This window comes from Aspergillus ibericus, assembly GCF_003184845.1.
Source record: "Aspergillus ibericus CBS 121593 unplaced genomic scaffold BO80scaffold_9, whole genome shotgun sequence".
Classification (NCBI taxonomy): Eukaryota; Fungi; Ascomycota; class Eurotiomycetes; order Eurotiales; family Aspergillaceae; genus Aspergillus; species Aspergillus ibericus.
Genome location: NW_020292107.1, coordinates 526,358 through 548,109, shown reverse-complemented (window position 1 = coordinate 548,109; position 21,752 = coordinate 526,358). Strand labels below are relative to the sequence as shown.

Below are 21,752 nucleotides of genomic sequence, written 5' to 3'. Positions count from 1 at the left end.
TCCGGTCGCGGAGGGAGGAGCACTTGTCGAATGTGATAGATAGCCCCTCACCACCCCGGAAGTCGACTGTCCCCAAGATGTCGGCGTTGCAGACGTTCCTGCTGGTCGTGGACCATGATAAGCAGGAGGCTAAGCAGATCGCGGAACGAATTGCCCAAGGTATGTTTTCGTTCGTTCGTTCGTTTGCTTGATGTGATGGTATCGGGGTTAACCGCTGTGCTTGGGAAAGATGTGGAGAGCAAGAAGACCACCCTGATTGAGGTCGTGCAGTCGCTGAGCGAATATATCAATGACGAGGATTCGATTTTGCGCGGAAAGGCCGTTTCCTACCTCACGGCGGTGATTAAGGCGCTGCCGCCGAAGTTCTTGTCCAGACAGCAGATTCAGGTCCTTACGACGTTCTTTTGTGATCGGATCGAGGATGGAGGGGCCGTCGCGGGGTTGGAGACTCTGCAGAAGCTGGATCGGTTTAATAAGCCGTTGGCTGAGGAGGTTGCTCTGGCGTGAGTACATGGATTTGGTTGATTGAGTTATGCGTTGTGAGTGGTGCTGGGCTGACTTGTGCAGTGTTTTCGACCGCTTGCAGGAATTACAGTCTCGTTCGCAGTCCCAGAGATTCCAGGTCTATCAACTGTTGAATGAGATGATGATCAATCATCGTGCCGGTGCGTTCCAACCTATACCTCCGACGTTGTCTTCGGGAATTGACCGGTCCAGCTCTTCATGATATGGGCGATGAGTCACTTGTTGGAATAGTGAACCTGATGACGGGCGAGAAGGATCCGCGCAACCTGATGCTGGTGTTCTCGATTCTCAAGGTGGTCATGGTGGAATGGGATATCTCCAACCATGCTGAAGTATGTCTATGCGGCCGAGATCTGGACGTCTGATACTGACTATGGAAGGCATTGTTCGACTCCGTCTACAACTACTTTCCGATTACCTTCAGACCCCCGCCGAATGACCCTTACGGTATCACCGCTCAAGACCTGAAGGATCGCTTGCAGGATTGCATCTCGGCGAACAGCCTGTTTGCTCCGCATGCCTTCCCCTCTCTGCTCGATAAGCTTGACTCGACATCTCCGAATGTCAAGGTATGCACCAGCTAGACTTATCTCTCTTTTGCACGCTGACACAACCCCAGAAAGATGCACTCAACGCCTTGATTGCATGCGTCAAGTTGTACGACCCGAACACCGTGTCCAAGTATTCGATCACGATCTGGGAGACCTTGAAATTCGAGATCCTCAATGCCCAGGAGGAGTTCCTCTCCGAGCTTTCTCTGCAGGTCCTGAGTAGTATTGCGCAGCGACTGTCGGAGGGTATCACAGAGATCTCCGATCAACTACCTCTCGCTGTGTACTTGCAGCCCATTACCAAAGAGTGCAACGAGCAAATACGGGAGCCCCAGCAAAAGCAGGCGAAGCCTGCTCAGCAGATTCTGAGCTCTGTTTCGGCTGCCTCTGCAGCTTCGTTCACCATCATCATACAGACCGTCGTCGCACCGCTGTTGACGATCTACCAGGAAGCCGATGGGATCGCGAAGCAAAGAGCCCTGTTGGATACACTGGGCGTCCTCTTCGACTCCGCTATCCGAGTATTTGGTGATTGGGCATCGCGGGACGCGGAACCCACTCTCGGAAATCCATTGCTCGAGTTCAAGGACCAATTTTCAGACATCTTTGGTCAAGCCCTAATGGGCGTTATCAAAGAGGAGGTTTCATTCCGCACTTCCGCTCTGAAGGGCTTTTTGCGTTTGTCTACCCTGCGCAACTACTTCCAAGACAACGAGATCGGACTGTTCGTACAGTACCTCGACGAGATTCTTCTCAAGGAGGAATCTGTTGGTCGTGATGACCTGAAGAGGGAGGCAATTGCTGCCTTGACAGAAATCTCAAAGTACAAGTCGCGCCTGATCCTGGACATCACCTTCCCTGCTTTTGTGGCCACTCTTCCTGACTCTGATGACGGGTCGGATTCTGGGTATATATCCACCCTGGAGAGTCTCGCACAGATCAGTGTAGAGAAGGATGTCTTCGAGACTCTGGTCCGACGTTTACTCAGCAAATTGAGCATCTTGCTGCAAAAAGAGGAACCCGGCTCCGTGGCCTACCCCAGGGCCATTCTCTCGACGATTCTTTATGTCATGAACCAAAGGAAACTGGATCAAGACCCGAACCTAGAACTCTACTACGACAAGATCGTCGTGGGCCTGTGCCGTAGCGCAGCAGCAGCAGCTTCCGGCAAGGCTACCAATACTATCCTGAACGACGCTACAGTCCTCGATATACTCGGACGGCTGTGCAATGTCATTGTCAAGTCGCTTCCAAAGAGCAAGCAAGAGGAAGTCGCACGGAACACGTTGAGTCTATTCGCCTCAGAAGACGGCTTCCAAGAGGTGACCTCGGCATCATCACCAAGCGACAACCACCGCCGCACAATGATCCTCTCGACATACCTCGCCGCAAGTCTCCCACGAGATCTCAAGACCGAGCCATCCTGCATACCCGACTCGCCCACTCTCATCTCCAACGTTCTCACCCACATCACAACCCTTTGCATCAGCGAGACCGAGCCCGCAACCCAGCTCGCCCTCCTCCGCTACCTCGCTCTCTGGGTCAACAAAATCCTCGAGAAGGAACACCTAGACATTGCAACCGCCATCTTCGACGGCCTCCTTCCTCCCGACGTGCAAGACCCGAAACTGAGCCCCTCCCAAATCAAGACCATCTTCTGGCTGTCTAAGGGCCTTGTCCTCCGTCTCGCCCCCAAGACGTCCCAAATCCTCACCACCCTCCTGAACCTCCTCTCCTCGACCGACGAAGAAACCAGCACCACCGCAGCCCGCGGCTTCGCCCTTCTCCTTCGCGACGACGAAGTCCTCTCCACCGCCAACTTCGCCAACATCCGCCTCCTCTCCAAACAGCGCGTCTTCAGCACCCTCATCCCCCTCATCTCCAGCCGCATCCGCGAAGTCAACATCACCGGCACCTCCTCCTCCACCACCACCCCAACCCCCTCGCACATCAAACCCTCCCACCTAACCGCCCTCTCCGGCATCCTCTCCACCATCCCTCCCACCCTCGTTACCCCCGAACTTCCCACCCTCCTCCCCCTCCTCCTCCAAAGTCTCGACCTCCAAACCGCCTCCTCCCAACCCATCCGCGCCGCCACCCTCGAAACCCTCGCTGTCATCATCCGCGACAACGGCGTCCCCGTGATCGAAGCATGCGGACACGTCCAAAGTCTCGTGACCCGCTTACTCAAGACAGCCGAGCACGCTCCGGCCAGTGGAGCCGTCAATGGGTCGCGTCTGCGCGCCGATGCCCTCAAATGTCTGTTCTTGCTTGCGCAGACGCCCGCGTCGTCGTCAGATGCACCGGCTATCGCGAAGGCGGGGAGACTGTCTCCGCTCTTGCCGGTTAAGAATCAGGTGCTGAGGGCGTTGCGGTTCGTGCTGGATGATCCGAAGAGAGATGTGCGGAAGGCGGCGGTTGATGCGCGGGGGGCGTGGCTGAGGGGTGTGGATGATGCGCCTGATGACCAGGATGAGTGATGGGGAGTATAGTGTGCTTTTTGCTTTGTGTCTTTCATTTTCACGTTACCTACATATTGACGTTGGTTCTGTTGTGATTTCTTTGCAGTAGAACATAAAAAGAGCTGTTGGTCTTCTGGGGCATTACAGGTTGAGACTATTTACGATATTATTGCGATATAGAGACCATGGTTGGGGATCGTGCATGAATTGAGCTTGATTTGAAGGCCCTCCAAGATACTTCCATGATGCTTGCATTTACCCGACGAGTGACAATTTCATTTCCCCTATCAACAGGACCAACTGGCCTGCTTCATCAAATTGAAGGTAGATACACGCAAGAGGAGGAAAAACTGGCGAAACGCAGCACGCCTGGGAACATTCCTGGCAATCTGGAAAAGCTCAATAAGCAATAGACAGTCTTTATTCACCCAAATCTTCCTTGGATATGTCGCATTTATGAAACATCACCAGAACTCCTGTTCAAGCTGATCAAGGGCTGCTGGGCCTGCTATATCGTTTTGCGGGCCAGCGCTACCTATCTCCTTGACACTCTCAATATCCTCGAAGTCGAGGCCCTTCAAAGAGGGGGCAGGCTGCGCCACGAGAGCACCTTCGGTCAGGACGCCAGGCCCCTCGTTCCAGTACCCAACCCCATCTGCTTTCCCAACGACCTTTTTGGTGAGACGGAGGAGGTCCCCAAGTCCACCACACCCAATGGCCGAGGCGACAGGCCCAATTTGTGTACCCGTTGTCGAGGACTCTTGTTTGTCACCCACAAGAGCAGCGTCCCTCCCAAGTAGGTCAGCACTGCACCAGTCTTCCGCACGTTCGCCGACTTCGAGAGTGGCATTACTTTTCAAGATCGATTCGATAGCGGGGCTTATGAGTGACGCTTCGTACCAGAGCCGCCCCTCCCTGATCATCTCTTGTGGCTGCATCGCACGGGCACGGATAGCCTGTCCGTCTGAGATGGTCCCAATGACCAAATCTTGCACCTCCAGAATCTGCAAATAAATGTCCTCAGTGGTTTCGCCCTCCGCAATTGAGTTACCTTGGGCCTCATCCGAAGGGGCTGACATGGACGCATGTACTGCTTGGAGGGGCTGGTCTCTGGCTGATGATCTCACATCGGAAGTACTGTTATTTGAACGGTGGATGCTATTGGAGAGACCCTCGTTGGAGCGAATGAATCTATGCCTAGTCCAACGTTTCAAGAACACCTTCTCGACGGTGACTTTGATTCCGTCCGGGAGGCGGGTAAATATGCACAGTAGCTGTCTGTCTGCAGGTATGCAGAGGTAGTCAACCATGTGTCGAGCGGCTTCTTCAAGTTCCGGATTGGCACCGGGCAGATGTTCGGTAACACGATTAATGGCCACCATTGCATCCCAGGTCTGTCCAGGAAAATGCAGGTTCACACCCCCAAGTGGTGAAATTGGCTGCCTGACTGAATGATTCCCCTGCTCGTCGATTGCAATGACAATCAACTGGCCCGTCTTTGTTCGGCAATGGTATTCATATGATACGTTGTATTCGTCGTATTCTTGCTCGAACAGGCGACGCTTACCTGCTGCTTTGGATGTCTTGAGGTTGACGAGATGGTCGACATCAGCACCAGATGTTGTCAGTCTGCTAATGAACTTGGTCGTGGGTGCCACCAAGCCATTCCGTGGCTGGAAAATCTTGAGCCATTCATTCATAGTGATCACTCGCTCGCTGCACATCTGTGGGATTGTCGGTATTAAGAGCAACCCGATCTGCACTTCTAACGACATTGACCCTGGAAAGGATTCAGCAGCTTCTAGTGTGGGCTTGAGGGCTTCATAAAGCTGCTTGATTTCCTCATTCATGCGATCGCTTGTAGCATCTTCCATGCCCTTGTCTGTTTGGGGGTTCCGCCTCCCTTGGCCCTGACTCACAGGTGTCGCCTTTTTGTCGTCTTTTGGGCCAGGACAGGGCTGAGTTCCTGAAGCCTCGGCAGATGGTTTTTTCGCAGGCTTTACCCAGCCCCAGGCATCTTCGAGCGTCGCCTGTCTCTTGGCTTTGTTCCCAGTCTTGCTCTGCACGATGTTACTCGGCTTGGGTGCCTTGTGTATCATAGTACGGTGAAAGTTTCTGGTCACAACTTCATTTCTGGAGCGTTTCTCCGTTTTGTAGGCCCTTTCAAGCTCCGCGACTTTATCTTGGGACAGGGTTCCCCGTGTCTGTCGCAGGCCCGGTGCAGTATTGTAAGCCTCATCGATAACGAGGGCAGTACCATCATCACTGGTCTTATAAACCCTGCTCAAAGAAGCTAGTCGTTGTGTGTTTTCAGGCATGCTCTCACTACTAGACAAAGTCATTCTTTCATTACCCGAAAGGGACTCCCTGTCTTTGTTGAGAGAAGTAACCCTGTTATAACCGCAAGAGGCCGTTTTGCTATTGCACGAAATGTTCGCTCTGTCAATGCTAGACGAAGTGTTCCTGCCAGCACTGGAAGCTGCCACCTTGTCGCTGTCCAGGAAAGACGCTCTGTCGCTGCCGTAGCCAGAAGAAGCCGCCCTGTGACTGTCTGAAGAAGGCACTCTGTCAAAGCTGGGCGAATCGTTTCCGTCATCAGCAGAGAAAGAAGCTATATCATTACTGGACGAAGTGTCCCTGTCATTGCTAGACGAAATCACTCCTCGGATAGATGCCGAGCTACTGAGCTCCAACGGAATTTTGGGGTCCTCGAAGGTTAGACCAGCGAGATCCAGAGAATTGTTGCTCATGCCCTGGATGACCAAGCCCTCCATACTCGGAGGTGTCAAGTGATCAACGCTGCTAACAACCGGGTTTGCTGGAACCAAAGCAGGATGATAGAAAGAAAGGAGAGGGCGAGTGCTGGCGCTTCCACTTGATACCGGCTCAAGTATGTCAACGAGTGATTTTCGTTTGCTATGCTTCTTTTCGGGTGTCCGCACTTGGTTTGGGTTTGTTCGCCGGCTTTGGAAGTTGCCCCATGTACCCGTAGTAGTCTGAGGGGCACTTCTGTTGATACTATACCTGGTGGTATCAAAAGTCGGAGGTAGACGCACCTTCTCCTCAGTTACCATGGGTTGAGCGTCTCTAGGGTCTCCCTGCAATGGACTCGACAGGCCTCGTGGCGTAGGTGCCTCAACTATCGGGTCTGTCTGCTGGCCTGCAGTATTGGCATTGTAGGTCATCCTCCATTTCCTTCGAGGTTTAGGAGAATCATCTTCAGGTTCAGTTGCTTGGGCTATCACCCGCTCAGGAGTGACAACTGTGGGCTCCGGTGTTTGAAGTACTGCACGCTCAGGAGTGACAACTGTGGGCTCCGGTGTTTGAGTTACTGCACGTTCAGGGGCGACAGCTTTAGGCTCTGGTGCTTGAGTCATCCTCAGTTCAAATTTATTCTCTCCACGCTCGCCGGTTGACATTGGCTGGTCCCTGTCTAATGGGATGGGCCTGCGACCTTTGATACCGGGGGGCCTTTTGGGAGCTGGGACTGAGCTCTGAACAGGTGCTGACTCAATTCGTGGAACATCTTTGGACTCCGCGTCAGTTGCAGAGATAGTTTGCTCCATCTCGACTCCCTGAACAACCCACTGGTTCACTTCATTTGCCTTTTCGGCGGTCAAAAAAGGGTGAGGGGCCGAGAGACTAGAAGCTGTAGCATGAGCCTTCGCTGCAACATGCCCGGCGACTTTGCCCAACGCAAGATATTCATCGCGTTTCCCAATCCCTTGGAAGGTAAAATCGTTCCAGATACGAGAAGTCCCAGGTTCCTCCGTCACATGCGGCGGGTTAAGAAGATTGTTGGATGCCTTGAACACCTGGGCTTCTTCATCAAAGGAAAGGAGGATTGTGACGAACATCTGACCGAGATCCGAGCTCAAGTCCGAGCTCGGATCGGCCAGAATCCGCCCAAGGGCTATGCGATTAAGACTGCTGTAGCTCTGCAGTCGGAGGCGGATGGGGCCACTACCAGGAGTAGCGTTGATATTCGCCACGTTTGGGTTCGCAATAAAGCTCTGTTGCATATGTGAGCAAATAATGAGGCTCCAAGTGAGGCGAAAAACTTACCAGGGGCCTCTCAATCCGAGAGAGTTTTGCCAGAGCATCATCAACATCCTCGGGTGACTTTCCAGTCACTTGGATTCTGCGATCCTCGACAACGGCAATATCAGTGCCCGTCAATCCTGCTATCCGCGTAATAAAATCATGGAAGCGATTCTCTGAAAAGCAACCAACCCCCCCGCTGGGCGACAGCCAGAACTTCGTGACCAGAGCAACCGGATTGGGGATCAACTCCTCATCTGAGTCATCCTCCAGAGCCAAGAGGCCGCCTTCATCGCCCTGATCCGAGCTAGGGTGTTCGTCATCTTGAATGGTAGCAGAGAGATCTAGTTGATTGATTCGAGGCATCTGAGTTTCATCCATTAGTGATGATGTGCTAGTCATAACAGACCGCGAGGACGAGGAAGCGAGGTCCGAACGCACATCCAAGAGGTCCTTGTTCCTCTGACCGTCGATGAACTTCGAGACGGCCTTCGCGATCTGTGATGGGCAGCCTTCAAGGTTACCGTCTACCTCAAGGACCTAGGCACAGGAGTCCGTTAGCATGAAGGAAGGTAAGCTAGGCTGCTAACTCACGTTTTCAGATCTATGGTAGTGACATTCAAGATCAAGTTGAGGATTTGTTTCCCTAAAACGGTCAGAGCTGATGAACAGACAGTGATGTGAAAGATATGGAGTGCGTACTTGATCGTGTCCGTGACCTCCTGAACCTGTGTTGCACTATGTCAATAAGGAGCTCCCGCGCACAGCACAGGCTATCACTCACTCCGATATCTTCGAATGCCCACATTGATGCGAGCGTGACCCGCTGTTTACCCGACATTATGAAAATGGACCTCACACCCGCCAGGGGAAGATGCTATGATCGTGCAAAGTTGAAGCCCCAACTTGGCTGAACAGAGAGAGTGGATGAAGGAAGAGATCTGCTGGCTACAAGCTAGTCGAAGAGATAAGTATCAATAGATGATTCTCGGAGGCTAGAGAGATGAAAAGGAAGGAAGCAGATGAGAGTAAAGAGGAAGGAGGAAGGCGAGGAAGGAGGGATGGTCTGGCAAGAAGGTGGCGGGGCAAAGGGTCGTCAGTTAATTTCTCTGGCGAAAAGACACGGGGAAACGAGAGCCAAGGTGAATGTTTAAGATCAGTAACACTAGCCCCAGCCAGAGGGAATAACCACAGGCCGCGGAACAAACAGACGGCGGGTGTATGCAGAGGAGCCGGGAAGCCCAGTGGACGCCACCAGAAGTCTCTTGGTATCATTGTAACCTGCCGGCTCAATCAATGGACGAGCAAGAGAATAGTGGACTCTAAGTAACCCCCCTGGTTAATGGAGAACAGCTGTGACTGGGCTGCAAGATAATGTGAATTTCCTGATTCAGGGACAATATCAAGGCGGGAGAAGGAGGAGCCAGACCACCGTCACCGTCACCGGAGACCCCCGATCCTTTCACAGTAGAGTTCCGTGACTTTGAAAGATATTTGCATTATTGTATTTTTGCATTTCCAGGCAAAAGCATATCTATAGGGTACAGCCGTTTTGGTCATCTTAATAGTTTAAACACAGGATTGACAAGCAGCGACATGATGGTCTATTCTTCCGGGGTATCGAACAATCCCAAACTCCAGATCTCTTCCAGAGATTTACTGGAGAGTGTGAATATGACAAGAGAGGAAATTGAAAGGAGGGAGGAAGGAATCGAGAAGAAAAGAAAGAGGGGCAAGACAGATCGAAAGGAAAAAGTGAAAAGAGTGCAAAGAAAGGAAAATTACAAGAATGGAAAAAAGTCCCAGGGCTTGAGCCTTACCGTCGTTACCGACCAATGCGCAAATGAAACCAGTATCCTCCGGACTGAAGGCAAAGAGAACGGATAGAGGGGATGAAGGCGAGATTGGACGAGCTAGATCAATGTACCCGCCATTGAACCAAAGCTGCATGGGTAGCCCGAGCTGTTCTGCTCGTCATAGTGTCGCCAGGAACGTCTGTTAGTATCATCATGGGCGAAGATGTTGCATTTATTGGGCGTCCTTGATATCCTCTTTCACCCGAATGGCCCATTTCATCTGCCCCTGAGTTTCCTGCAACGAAGCGAGAGCGGCGTTGATCTTGGCCTCGCCCTCACGGCCGCTTTCAATCAGCGACCTCACCTCTTCGTCCTGTGCTCGCTTATAAGCTTCATAGTTGGCGAAAAGGGCCTCGAACTTCTGTCGGCTTGTCTCAAGCTCACGGTCCTTCTCAGCCATCAATGCGTCCAGGCGCTCCACACGGAGGTCTTTCTCATCACTCCGCTTTTTCAGCGCAACGAAATCATCCCTCAACAACTTGAGTTTCTTCAGGTGCTCCGCCCGCTCCCGTTGCCCGGTCTTTGCCAGCACATCGTATTGCGTTTGAGAATGATGGGAAATTTCCTGCAGCTCGGCGCACTTCCGATTGAAATCATCCCGAGCCTTATCCATCAACTGGGTAGTCTTTCGAGCCTCTCCCTCGATGTTAGATCTCCGGTCTTTCTCGCTTTGAACTTCTGCGCGCAGCTCGTCGATCTTCTTGTCCTTCCGTGAGATGGAGTGCAGGTTGGTCTCGTTCGCCTGTTCGAGATTCCGGAGCCGTTCGGTCATGTTCTGAACCTGGATTTTGTAGGCATCGTTCATCCGCTGAGTTTCCTCGGCCCGCGAGCGGTAGACGCTACAATCGCGAGTCAGGCGCGCAACTTCCTCCTGCAAATTATGGATCACGCGGCCGGACTTCCCTGTTGCTGCGTGGCCGACGGCGGAGGACCATTCGGTTGCCGGAACATCGCTCGTGGTCGGGTTGTGGACGCCGTTCGTCCCGTTCGAGGCGGGGGCAGCTACGGGTTCTATAGCCATGTATCCGGATCAGCTAGGTTTCGAAGATATGCAATGGGAAAATCCTGGGGAATGGAGAGGGTGCGGAGCAAACTTACCGGTCGACGACTCCTCGGCTGCGGATGCCTTCTGTCGCTCCGAGGAGCCAATCTCAAACAGGCCATTGTATTGATGCATATTCAATTGCGTTTCCACATGGGGTAGGCTCACACGAGGGGCTTGTTGGGGATCTGACGTAGGTAGCACAAGCATATTCGGGTCAGCATTTTTCGTTCCTGGCTGAGGGGACTTCTTGACCCGACCGAATCGGGCCATTCCGAGCAGAGCGGATGGGCTTGGAATGCTGATGGGAGGCAATTTGGCCGCAAAGGGCAATGCGACAATGAAGGGAACGGGGCAGGTATCCAAGCAGCGCTACCTACGACTCCCGTAGGGAGGAAGGATGACCACCTGGGAAGCCACTCCGTGAGCGGCTGCAAGGAGCAGCAACTCAATCGGACGAATAGAGCCAATGCCTGCCGGCAACTCTAGCGCAACCTAGAGCCGATAGTGCGCCCGCAGAGTTTGTGATTCCCGGAGTGGAACAGAAAGCGGCTTTGAGTTTGGGAAGTTGGGGGAAATGGCAGGTGATGGGAATGCATGGAAGGGCACGAAATGACACGGAAGAAGGGGAGAAAAAAAGCACATACCACTGAGTGGATCAAGGCTTGATTGCAGGAGATCTGCAGTAGGAATATTATTATTATAAGTAGACTGGTGCTTATTCATCGCCGAGACATGCAAAAAAAAAATTCCCAAAAAATCAAAATATCCGGGGTTGCGGTGGCAGAGAACTGAAATGATGCAGAGAAGAAGCGGCGAAATGCCGAAACAAGCAGACTATGGAAGCATGGGTGTCTCAACGCACCTGGTTTACCCGCCGATCCGCGTAGACTCCAGCACGAACCATTCACTAGGTCGCCAGGGTGAATCTCGCAAGTTGCACCGAGAAAGGGGGGCAATTATATATCAGGCTGCCGATAAGAGAGGGGTACAGGTTGCCAGGCACGAAGAGATGGAGGGGAATGTCGATGGACAGAAACTCAGAACCCAGACGACGAGAAACCGCCCGCTTTTAGATGCAGCCAGAACCGATGGGCAGCAAAGACTGATGCCCATAATTTAGGACCCGCGAATGTGATGTGTCTGCCTGTCACGGCCAGCAAGAATAATAATAGCAAATAGCCGCCACCAGACTGGGCCTGCCGCCACTAACCACGGCCGCTAAACCGGCCTGTTGGTTGGATCCAATGATTATTCCAATCCCCCCTGCTCGCTTCCCCATGGATCATCCACCTGAAACAATCCAGCCTCACTGCAAGTAGTCCCGTTCGCGATGCCTGGCATTAATTGACTGCAGATTGGGCGTCTATCATGACGTAATTCACTCATTGTTTGCTATCGCTGATATTCAAATCTGCCAAACCAGCAGGATCACTCGTTCCTCCCCAGGAGATCATTCCCGACTCCGGGTCTCGCCCGCTCGGCCCAGGGAAAAGCCCCACGACCTATGAAATCGCATGTTATATACAAAGGAAACACCAGGACCACCAAAGGAGCGTCGTGAGACAAAGGAAAAGCCACGTCGAAAGGCTCAATCATGAGATTAAATACGAAGAGAAGTTTGTTCGTTGTGATCAGACATCATTACCAGCATCCCGTGACATAAGCGTGGTCCAGAAAGACCGTTCATGCTGATGCATAATATCATGGTTGTTTTTGTTTTTGCAGCTGTGGATCCAAGCCCCGTCAGATTCAACAAGCCAGATAGAAACCCATAGCCACCATGCCAAGGACAAGATCAAGCGAGATGATTTGGAACGGCGCGCCGCCATTCTGCATTGCCGCGGCCATAGCACTCTTGCTGTTGGTCACATTGGAGTTATCATGGTTGGCGCTAAGAGTGAGATTGGTCGTCGCATTGTTACCAGCAGTAACACTGTTCACTTCATCCCGGGGGGCAGTATCGGTGGGAGTGGGAGTCGGGGTGGTCTGGGTCGCCAGGGTGGTTGTAGTTGGAGCCGTTGTCGTCGCCGCCGAGGCAGTTGAGTTCGAGGCGTTGCCGACGGTGACAAGGCCCGAGTAGTTTACTTCGCCATCCTGTTGAATCTGGAAGGCATAGTCGGCACCTCCCGCCAAAGAGTCATCGGGTGTCCATGTGTAAGCGCCTCCTTGGGCATTTGATGTCAGGACTTGAACAGTATCAAGGTCCTCTGCGGCGCCTTTGCGCAACGTGATCGTGGCAGGCTAGGAGCGTCATCAGCAACCGGTTCATCAAAACAACCACGGGACACCAAGTGGTTCATACAGCATCAGAATCACTGTCCCAGTTCAAGGTGGTAGGGACACCGGTCTCAATGACAGACGGCCATTGTGTGAAAGCCAATGCTGCCTGTGCAATTTTGACTTGGGCCAGACACGCCGACACCGCGAGAATCGACTTTGCGAAGCGCATTGTTGCCACGAATACTGTGTTTGTATTCGAATGGATATCAAGAACCCGGATGTCTGGTTGCAGGTGAGACTCGGTGTTGGTGGAGTTACCCCAGATATTCAGCTAACTTTGTCCTGTATAGTCCCACTAGACCCCCACAAGCCTGAGCTACGCGTCTTCCCGGGTCAGTAATAAGTCACAATAGTCGATACGTACCTTAGTCGGACAGAGATATTCCCCAGGATGTCGACGGAATGGCGCGACTCGTACAAAACAATAACATCCAGAAGACGACGGACATCCGGGCTGGAAGGCAGGCATTTATTTCCCTTTTACTCCGTACCTGTGCCTTGTTTACCGGCTGGTCTAATTGCATGCCAGCAGACAGGCGCGACAAACATGCCGCGCTCGGGCTTTGGCATTCCTAACAGTTTGCTCATGACTGGCGTATGTTCGGATGCAGGAATGTTGTTCAAATAGTACGTCCGGGAGACTACATTCTCCCCGCGCCTTTCCCAAGGGGTAAGACTGTGACAGCCCTTCGCTGTCCTCAACCCTGAAATAGCAAAGGTGTAGCAGGTATATAAGGTTTCTGCCGAACTGCCCCCAAGGCGTCAGAAAGGTCGCTGGGAGGTGGGAACCTTGAACTGAATCGTGCCAAGTATGGGAGTCCCTGAAACATTCAAGTATGGCGTCTTTCCACCCATGTTGTATCGATTAGATTCGCGATTTAGGCACTGTATCGAACGAGCGAGAGACGATCATGGCGCGACTCCGTATACCTGCTAGTAATCCCCATCCCAATGCCATGGTTCCCCAGGTATTGCCCTATATGCCAACTAGGGCACCGCAGGCTACAGGTTACACTATCCTGTCTTGTCATCCACAAAGGGGAATTCTGCTTCGCGTGGTGGGTGGATCTGCAAGGGGCAGGAACCAAGGGGCAAGAAGAAGTGTATAGGGCATAGCATGATGGATCACCATTCATACTTCATAGCTTTCTTCAACCGCGTTACTGACACGATGAGGGGACATTGTCCGGTCGGCTTGGTTTGCGCCTTGAATCCAGGGTTCCACAACTACCTCATGCACGAAGAGCTTATCAGGCACTCTCTGACAATGTCCGATCTCGTATAGGAGAACCCGAGTTCTCGGTTTCCAAAAATATCGAAGCCGGACCCCGGTGGTCTTTCATCCCCGAGGATCGCAACGGTGACACTCGGTCCAGATTGTCGACTACCGAAAGCGGAAATCTTGAAGAGCTTCGTCGATCTCCACGCCGATAACCTACAACCTAAACGGCTTGTCGGGATAGACTAGTCCACGATAAGAGCGTCTTCCATGGCAAGATCCGGATGCATTCAGAGTTCTTTGTCGAAGTTACTGTTGCGTTCACCCTAACGCTTGATGGATAGGCTCGTTCCTTCCCTTGTAGATATGGATCCATCCGCCGGGCAAGAAAAGCAACGGGGAAGAACTCAAATGGAAGAATGCCGACTCGACTCTTTTTTACTTTCACATCTACATTCGCTTCTTCAACCATAAAATCGTAATAATATCGCCGTCTTATTCCTAGCAAATGACATAGACTGTCAAGTCGCTCGTTAACACCACACTCGTTTCAAGGCTTCCTTCATTGTCAGCTATTCGCTACCGACATCACAAATTGAATCATTTCATTTCTTCACACTGGGGGCTTCTTTAATGCTGAATTTTCTCATTGGAATGTTGCAAGCAAACTTGCCTGTTCCGCCCAAACGCAGTGCGCCCTCTTCGCTTGTATGCGAGTCCGAGACAGCACCGTCGAGCACAGGATTATCAGACCACAGCGTGTCGCAGCGGTTCTACCGCTCAGTAGAGTGCGAGAGCCGACATGAGACGGCCGAATTTCCTGACCACACTATAGCCGAATCAGCTGCAGTCCAGCGTCAAATAACTCTCGAGGACACACGAAGAACCGCACTGCATACGCTCTCGCTTTGTCGCAACGTGATTGCTAGCCTCGAAATAACTCGACTCAGCAAATCCCGAACAGGTCTGCATTACTGGCTGGGCTTCTGGGATCGAATCTATGACCGTCCTTTCTCTCGTATACTGTCGTCTCGAGTGACCAGCGCATTGGCCAGAATCGATGCGCTTTTCCGCGCCGTCTCTGGCGACCTTCATCAACTGACACGAAGAATGCAACATGCTGTTACATATGCGACAACGGAGAGAGATATCCTCCATTATCTCGAGCGAATGGAGGATGAAGTCAGTGCACGTCGGAGACGGAGGCGAAAGAAGGCACAGGCCATACTGAATAAACTGCGGGCCACTATTGAGTCGATTCCCGTCAAAGTCACCGATGAGCTCTTTGATGACCTGAAGCGTGGGGTCTTCGCCTTGGACGTGTTCTGTGACTATCACCCAGGGGATCCGGTGGCCGAGGAACATGAGCGCGAGGCATTGCGGCCCACGAGAATGGTAGAGACCTCGCCGTACCTCCAGCCGACACAGCCGTGGCACGGATCTGCGGCTGCAGGTGCGTATATGCCTTCGTCCGCATATACAGATATCAATACAGACTGGTCGGAGTATGTTGGAGACTGGGTGCATACCGAGCATGGTTCTCGCAGCCATTATCCCCATGCACATCATGCACACCATGCAGCACACGCCAGGTAGATCGATTCTGGATCTGGATACCGAACTTCAGTTACGGTCCTGAATAGATTTGATCATCTCCAACAGTGGCCTCTTACCAAGTTCAGGGTGACCCCCAATATTATTGTTTCGATAAATTAGACCGCAAATACTGAGATTCTTTCTTTCAAGAAGGCAGACAACTTTTAATCACCCTGATAACCATCCGTATCCCGCCAAATCTAATTATGTACGCTAAGAAGTGTCAAGTCTAAAAGCACAGCCGTAGAATATATACTCTCTCATCACGAGGCAAAATCCCAGAGTCCTCTGATGAGACTGCCAGGACCCGAATCCTGGCCACCATCCTCTTCCAGCATCCGATCCGTAAATATCCGCCGGGGTATTTGGTATTCCACCACCGGGACCCTCTTGAACGGCTTGTCCTCCGTGCCCAGCTCCGCTTGCAACATACCCTGGTACGTGTAGTCCAGGAAGTCCTCCAGGTTGTAGAACTGCTTGGTGAACTGCTCGGATATGATGCGCGCAATCGCAGCAACATTAGGATGATAGTGGGACTGGAGAGTCTCGATTTCCCATAAACTGCTCTCAATGGCTTTTGTGCGGGTCGGGTCAGGCTCCGTGGCGTCGAAGGGATCATCCATACCCTCTGCTAACAGTTGAGCTTTGGTGTCTTCGTCGCTGATGGTGCGATGCATCATGAAGGCACAGGTGGGGTGTTCTTTCAGGAGGTTGTACATGAAGGGGACGATGGCCACGATGGCAGCGGGGGGTGCGTTGAGGGAGAGGCGGGAGAGGCGTTTCATGAAGCTTGCGATCAGGGCGGCGGGCAAGTGGGTTGAGGCGAGGAAGGTGTTCATCAAGCGGAAGAAGCGGGAGCGGTGCTTGGAGTGGAGCAGGTCGGCGTCGAGGAGCGAGTAGAGCTTTTGGTAGAATTGAGGGTAGTCCAGGTTCTTCTCCTGGATGAGGTAGAAGAGTCCGGAGAGGGCGAGGAGGGAGGTCGCGCCGCCGACGTTGTAGGAATCCGTCAGGAAGTCCATGAGGAGCTCTGGGCGGTTGAACCACGGCTCAATGTTGTGGACCATGATGCGGAGGAGAGTCTTTCGTTGCGATTGGGAAAGGTTGTTCCGCAAGATGGCCAGCCAGGCGTCTTGAGCCCGCTTCTTGTGTGAGTTGACGGAGAGCACTTTCTTGTTCTTCTTGCTGGACTGGGTATAGAAACTTTCGAACTCGTGCTCGGGGCCCGGTACGGAGTCGCAGGCCGATAGGATGGAGATCAGGATGTCGATTGTTTCAGTACTCCGCTCGGTGTCTGCGTAATCACTATTTTGTGTATTAGCGTGTAGTCGAGGGTCTTTTTCTTGAGACTAGGACGTACGCAAGCTGCATGAAAGTGTAGTATCGCACATCCTCGAATTCCTTCGCCTTTTCAATAAAGTCGGAGAGGACCGCTTGCCCATCCTTGGCCTCGACGACAGCTTCGAAGACACCTTTGAACAAACCTGATGACCAGTCCTGGATATCGTCGCCAGAGATGTGTGTAGCACGTTCGTTGATGAGACACAGACATAGGGTCAAGGCGCTGATCTGGTTGATATTAGTATCTCTTGAACATGAGGAGTTGGCAGATACGGACCTGAGAGGAGGAATCGCATTGGCGAATGATAGACAGCAAGAGCTTCTGGTACTCTCGACAACGTTCCTTCAGCCATGCTACAATGATTTTCTCATTCTCTGCGGCCCGGCTCGTCTCCGTCATGTTACCCCCAGCGATCAATCGGCTGAAAACGCGGCAGAGGGCGACCGCAACGGCCATATTGGGCTTCGTCGAGCCATCGACATCGAGCATGGAAATCAAGGTTGCGATATTGTTGTAGTATTTCCGCGACTCGGAAATCTGGTCTTCTAGCTGCTGGATATCGGCCATCGCAACTGCACTGTCGCTCTCGGCGACGGCACGGCGCTTCGACGAGGGCACGCCGCTCGATTTGACATTTTTCCTCTTCTTGGAGGTGGTGGCTGCAACCGTAGGGGCCGGCATGGTGACTAGAGGGCGGAAATCGCGTGGAATCGGGGGCGCTGGACCAGCTGCAGGCGCTGCAGTTCCGACTATGGACCATGAATTTTTGGAGATCCCTCGGTTAGCGGTTTTTCCGCCCACGGCACTAGGCCGGAAGGAGCTAGGGTCTTCCGCACCGTCCCAACCGCCATCCCGACCTCAGTCTCCTCATTTCCGTTCATCCATCACATCCTGTCAAGGTCTTAACTCCGCTACAATGGCTTCGCGTTTGGCTAAGAGCGCCCTTGGTATGCCAAACCAGGCACTTCTCAACACGCTTTATCACCTGGCTATGCTTATTAACCCTCCCTAGGTGCTACCCGGCTCCGCCCGACCCTTCCCACGCGCAATGTCGCTTCCATCACTGCCAGCTTGACCGCGTCTCGCTCGAACTCCAGCGTCCCCACCGAGGACCCCAAGAAGAAGGCTCAGTCCATCATCGATGCTCTCCCCGGCAACTCCCTGGTCTCTAAGACCGCCGTCCTGTCTGCCGCCGCCGGTCTCTCCATCGCCGCCATCAGCAACGAGCTCTATGTTATGAACGAGGAAACCGTTGCTGCTTTCTGCCTTCTCAGCGTCTTCACTGCCGTTGCCAAGTACGGTGGCCCTGCCTACCGTGAGTGGGCTGAGGGTCAGGTCCAGAAGCACAAGGACATCCTGAACGCTGCCCGTGCCGACCACACCAACGCCGTCAAGCAGCGTATGGAGAACGTCCAGGAGCTCTCCAGCGTTGTTGAGCTCACCAAGCAGCTCTTCGCTGTTTCCAAGGTACCCCCAGATCCTCCCAAGAGCCATCTGATCGATGTCTGGTCGAGTTCGCGGACGCAGGGGTGCTAACGGTCGCCAAGGAAACCGCCCAGCTTGAGGCTCAGGCCTACGAGCTCGAGCAGCGCACTGCTCTGGCCACCGAGGCCAAGCAGGTTCTCGACTCCTGGGTTCGCTACGAGGGCCAGGTCAAGCAGCGCCAGCAGCGTGAGCTTGCCGAGAGCGTCATTGGCAAGATCCAGAAGGAGCTCGAGAACCCCAAGGTCCTCCAGCAGATCCTCCAGCAGAGCGTTGCCGATGTTGAGCGTAAGTTGCTGCTGCAGCCTAATTTCTGACTAGACACTTACAATGAGTTTAGGCATCATGTCCTCCAAGGCCCAGTAAATGGACTAGCATGAATAGCCTCGCCGCCAGCCTATGTACAAATTAAAGATCTTTTCTGTTGTCACTAGACATACCAATACCAAAGTGGTCCGTTAAAAGAAAGGTAATGGACAGCTATGTCTAGTGTGCCTGTTCCCATCCCGTAGAGCTCCGAACTCGGCCCTTAGCGAGGTCTGCCACATCTGTAGCTATAGCTTTTACAAAGCTGTAGAATTATGCGATTATCAACGCTCTTCAGTTGGAAGGCTTCAAAGTCTCTCAACTTGAGATTACACGTTTTTCGCTCGTACGCTCTGAATGGAGGATAATGTGACTTTCAGGAGGGCGGGTTGTGCCCTTGATGGGGGCACGTGGAATGCGATTTGATATGATGCCTCCACCGGGCCAACACAGAGCTGGAATACCTGAGGCTGCCCTGCAGAATTGACCGACATCCTCTGCTGAGAAATCCTTTGTTATAACCATCCGCTTCATCTATCTTTATCCTTGTTGGAAACTGTTAAAGGCACCAGCGGCCACAAAGGCGTCGGACATTATTATGATTAATGACCAGGGGCCTTGTGTGGAGCAGCCACAGCGCCCAGCGCCATCAATTTACAACGATCGTCTCGCGGCATCAACCCAATCCGCCAGGGGCCGAGCTGGAGTCTTTATGTGTGACAAGACAAAGATGAAGAAATTGCCGCCGCGGAGGCCAAGACGCAGCCCAAACCACGGTTTGGCTGTGAATTAAGTCCGATAAAAATAACCATGACAGGCAACTCATCATCAAACAAAGTTCAGAGCCTCGACGCAACGCTTGTACCTTGCCACAATCAGACCATAAGGCTGAAGGGTCCAATCCTTTAAGAATCCCACGTTCTGCCAACGGTGTCCGTTCTTATTTACCTTTTTATTCTCATCTCTCTCTTGTCTCCGGGTGAGGCGTCGAGTATCCACTCCCTCCGCGATAAGCCGTTCCGCAACGATGCCGCTCCGCGAGATACTTCATAAGAAGGACGCCTTGAACAACTCGGCGGGCCAATATGACGCCGATGCGATTCCTACGACTTCTGTGAGCACCATTCCTGAAATTACCTTTATCCGGACCGATACCAATACCCACGAAGTCATCCGTCCGCCCGTTTTCGACGGAGATGACGATCAGCCCGACAATCGATATCTAGACCCAGTCCCTCCCTCCCCTTCGCATCGCAAGTCGTTAAACCCATTTCGTCGATCGCGTGCACCCTCAGAGTCGTCGGGGACCAGTTCGCCAACGCGCCCGCGGGGAGAAAGACGGTTAACGCACTTGCTGCATTTGGATCGCTCGGGTTCGCGGAACTCCAGCTCGCCGTCAGTCAATGTGCCGCCGGATCTCCCGCAGATCAACTGTGATAGGGGTGATGAGCAGGACAGGGAGGCACAATGGGAAAAGAGGGCAACGGTGCTGGTGCAGCGCACCCCGCAACTTGGGGCATCGTGTTTGTCGCCTACTTCGCCGACAGGCTTCGGATTGGATGGAGCCCCAGCCAGGTCGCGCAGTTCTAGTCGGAGTGGGGTAAACGGTCCAGGAGAGGATGTAAGCGGTCGGATGTCCCAATGTTATCGCATGGCATCTAATCAGGCCTAGATCAATATCCAAGAGGCGATTCGACTTCACGAAGCTGGAGGTAATATGGGCATCGCGTGGGGAGCGGTGGTGGTCTGTTTGTTCAGTCGCTTACACCTGACGTACAGATCTAGAACGGTCAACCAAGATGTTTGAGCAGTTGGCGGATCCCAACGGTGCCAACAATGCGCTCAGCCAGGTGCTCTATGGACTGGCACTTCGGTGAGCATCAACCGTACCTTTGTGGCCTTCGTTTACGCCCGACTCTTATCGTGGGCTGCACTGATGGGCACTACTGCTATATGATACTGACTGGGGTGGGATATAGACATGGTTGGGGATGCTCGCCAGACCCTGATCGAGCCGTCATGTACCTTTCGGCCGCCGCATCCAATTCGGCATCGATAGAGTCCCAAGCGCTCCAGGCTGGTCTCAAGAAGGGCGGGTCGGCCAAGGGAGAATTAGTCCTAGCCATATACGAACTGGCGAACTGCTTCCGGAATGGCTGGGGCGTCAAGAAAGACGCCATCGCGGCGCGCCAATACTACGAAACAGCGGCCAACCTAGGCGACACGGACGCGATGAACGAGGTTGCTTGGTGCTACCTAGAAGGGTTTGGAGGGAAGAAGGACAAGGTCAGTGCTGATTGCGTAATTATTTCCCCCCTGGAGATTGATGCTCTTGCCATGAACCGCCCTGGTCCTCGGGCATCAATGCTTCAGTCCGCATCACTGTTTGGATCCGGCGGTGCTATCTGATCATCCGGCTGTGCAGTTGACTGACTCGCGACCATCATGTTTTAGTTCACGGCCGCCAAATACTACCGATTGGCCGAGGAGAAAGGGAGCAAATTAGTGGGAAATTCCTGGTACGTTTAACTCCCTTGTTTGATGCCCATTCCTGGACTCTTCATTGCAATGTGACGGGGGTGCCTCTGTTCTCACCTGCAGGCGTTACGCTTGGAGGCCATGGATGCGGATCCATTGATAGGCGCTCGGAGTTTCCGCACCCTGCGCCATGCACACCAGCGTCACGCTCTCCGCCAACCACAGCCTCAAGCCCCCAACCCACGGGATTGAGAATTAGGCTGACATGATCGTGCTTGCCGACAGGATCTGGAAGGACAAGTACAACCCGAAGTGAACCGCCCGGCTGTGTACGGAGTGCCTGGTATAGCTCTACGATCTCACCCGTGCCGTCCATCATCAGATGACGATGGCGTTTTCGACCAAGCTGAAGCAAGGCTAGGAGGATTCTTTCAATTCTTAGCCGATACCTCTTCCACTCATATCCCGGATTGGGGGACACGGACCTCTGATGATTATCCCTGTGCCATTTACCACCCTCACCTACACCCTCGCTACCACCACCACGGAATCATCATGATTACCACCCAAGC

The 21,752-nt window shown here is 53.0% G+C and overlaps 9 protein-coding genes across 9 annotated transcripts; 5 read left to right on the top strand and 4 right to left on the bottom strand.

The window, feature by feature from the left end:
* Positions 1 to 16: 16 nt before the first annotated feature.
* On the top strand, positions 17 to 3,668 carry BO80DRAFT_287189 (MET18/MMS19 family protein). The gene is made up of 6 exons (XM_025714963.1): positions 17 to 159; positions 230 to 503; positions 568 to 665; positions 718 to 857; positions 906 to 1,094; positions 1,145 to 3,668. The coding sequence occupies exons 1-6, from the start codon at positions 78 to 80 to the stop codon at positions 3,554 to 3,556; spliced, it is 3,195 nt and encodes a 1,064-aa protein (XP_025577898.1). The 5' UTR covers positions 17 to 77; the 3' UTR covers positions 3,557 to 3,668.
* A 334-nt stretch (positions 3,669 to 4,002) lies between these two features.
* On the bottom strand, positions 4,003 to 8,420 carry BO80DRAFT_401699 (uncharacterized protein; the record flags this gene model as incomplete). The annotated part of the gene is made up of 8 exons (XM_025717578.1): positions 4,003 to 4,610; positions 4,710 to 6,001; positions 6,167 to 6,800; positions 6,942 to 7,551; positions 7,604 to 7,923; positions 8,017 to 8,119; positions 8,174 to 8,240; positions 8,350 to 8,420. The coding sequence occupies 8 exons, from the start codon at positions 8,418 to 8,420 to the stop codon at positions 4,003 to 4,005; spliced, it is 3,705 nt and encodes a 1,234-aa protein (XP_025577897.1).
* Positions 8,421 to 9,011: 591 nt separating this feature from the next.
* On the top strand, positions 9,012 to 9,598 carry BO80DRAFT_423006 (uncharacterized protein; the record flags this gene model as incomplete). Its single annotated transcript, XM_025718948.1, has 1 exon — positions 9,012 to 9,598. A coding segment is annotated over exon 1 (251 nt), but the record flags the coding sequence as incomplete, so codon positions are not given.
* BO80DRAFT_287205 (uncharacterized protein) lies at positions 9,537 to 10,856 on the bottom strand. Its single transcript, XM_025714964.1, has 2 exons — positions 10,534 to 10,856; positions 9,537 to 10,446 (listed from the first exon to the last, which is right to left on the bottom strand). The coding sequence occupies exons 1-2, from the start codon at positions 10,748 to 10,750 to the stop codon at positions 9,608 to 9,610; spliced, it is 1,056 nt and encodes a 351-aa protein (XP_025577895.1). The 5' UTR covers positions 10,751 to 10,856; the 3' UTR covers positions 9,537 to 9,607.
* A 947-nt stretch (positions 10,857 to 11,803) lies between these two features.
* Positions 11,804 to 13,254, bottom strand: BO80DRAFT_491800 (GPI anchored serine-threonine rich family protein). The gene is made up of 2 exons (XM_025723721.1): positions 12,783 to 13,254; positions 11,804 to 12,721 (listed from the first exon to the last, which is right to left on the bottom strand). Exons 1-2 carry the CDS (start codon positions 12,927 to 12,929, stop codon positions 12,230 to 12,232), a joined length of 639 nt encoding a protein of 212 aa, XP_025577894.1. The 5' UTR covers positions 12,930 to 13,254; the 3' UTR covers positions 11,804 to 12,229.
* Positions 13,255 to 14,463: 1,209 nt separating this feature from the next.
* On the top strand, positions 14,464 to 15,618 carry BO80DRAFT_491799 (uncharacterized protein; the record flags this gene model as incomplete). The annotated part of the gene is made up of 2 exons (XM_025723720.1): positions 14,464 to 15,500; positions 15,562 to 15,618. Exons 1-2 carry the CDS (start codon positions 14,613 to 14,615, stop codon positions 15,616 to 15,618), a joined length of 945 nt encoding a protein of 314 aa, XP_025577893.1. The 5' UTR covers positions 14,464 to 14,612.
* Positions 15,529 to 17,655, bottom strand: noc4 (ribosome biosynthesis protein NOC4). Its single transcript, XM_025717577.1, has 4 exons — positions 17,191 to 17,655; positions 16,933 to 17,141; positions 15,653 to 16,877; positions 15,529 to 15,588 (listed from the first exon to the last, which is right to left on the bottom strand). The coding sequence occupies exons 1-3, from the start codon at positions 17,593 to 17,595 to the stop codon at positions 15,839 to 15,841; spliced, it is 1,653 nt and encodes a 550-aa protein (XP_025577892.1). The 5' UTR covers positions 17,596 to 17,655; the 3' UTR covers positions 15,529 to 15,588; positions 15,653 to 15,838.
* Positions 17,656 to 17,808: 153 nt separating this feature from the next.
* On the top strand, positions 17,809 to 18,762 carry atp4 (F1F0 ATP synthase subunit 4; the record flags this gene model as incomplete). Its single annotated transcript, XM_025722537.1, has 4 exons — positions 17,809 to 17,861; positions 17,927 to 18,381; positions 18,462 to 18,684; positions 18,737 to 18,762. Exons 1-4 carry the CDS (start codon positions 17,831 to 17,833, stop codon positions 18,760 to 18,762), a joined length of 735 nt encoding a protein of 244 aa, XP_025577891.1. The 5' UTR covers positions 17,809 to 17,830.
* A 967-nt stretch (positions 18,763 to 19,729) lies between these two features.
* Positions 19,730 to 21,722, top strand: BO80DRAFT_488741 (tetratricopeptide repeat protein; the record flags this gene model as incomplete). The annotated part of the gene is made up of 5 exons (XM_025723585.1): positions 19,730 to 20,323; positions 20,375 to 20,414; positions 20,482 to 20,575; positions 20,682 to 20,988; positions 21,157 to 21,722. 5 exons carry the CDS (start codon positions 19,730 to 19,732, stop codon positions 21,229 to 21,231), a joined length of 1,110 nt encoding a protein of 369 aa, XP_025577890.1. The 3' UTR covers positions 21,232 to 21,722.
* Positions 21,723 to 21,752: the final 30 nt, after the last annotated feature.

Bases quoted from the DNA above. Each gene is read 5' to 3' on its own strand.
- BO80DRAFT_287189 (XM_025714963.1), top strand. From the start codon at position 78: ATGTCGGCGTTGCAGACGTTCCTGCTGGTCGTGGACCATGATAAGCAG. The intron at 666-717 runs GTGCGTTCCAAC...TGACCGGTCCAG, and splicing joins GATGATCAATCATCGTGCCG to CTCTTCATGATATGGGCGAT. The intron at 858-905 runs GTATGTCTATGC...TGACTATGGAAG, and splicing joins ATATCTCCAACCATGCTGAA to GCATTGTTCGACTCCGTCTA.
- BO80DRAFT_287205 (XM_025714964.1), bottom strand. From the start codon at position 10,750: ATGGCCCGATTCGGTCGGGTCAAGAAGTCCCCTCAGCCAGGAACGAAA. The intron at 10,447-10,533 runs GTAAGTTTGCTC...ACATGGCTATAG, and splicing joins AGCCGAGGAGTCGTCGACCG to AACCCGTAGCTGCCCCCGCC.
- BO80DRAFT_491800 (XM_025723721.1), bottom strand. From the start codon at position 12,929: ATGCGCTTCGCAAAGTCGATTCTCGCGGTGTCGGCGTGTCTGGCCCAA. The intron at 12,722-12,782 runs GTATGAACCACT...TGACGCTCCTAG, and splicing joins GGGACAGTGATTCTGATGCT to CCTGCCACGATCACGTTGCG.
- noc4 (XM_025717577.1), bottom strand. From the start codon at position 17,595: ATGCCGGCCCCTACGGTTGCAGCCACCACCTCCAAGAAGAGGAAAAAT. The intron at 17,142-17,190 runs GTCCGTATCTGC...AATATCAACCAG, and splicing joins AATGCGATTCCTCCTCTCAG to ATCAGCGCCTTGACCCTATG. The intron at 16,878-16,932 runs GTACGTCCTAGT...TACACAAAATAG, and splicing joins TACACTTTCATGCAGCTTGC to TGATTACGCAGACACCGAGC.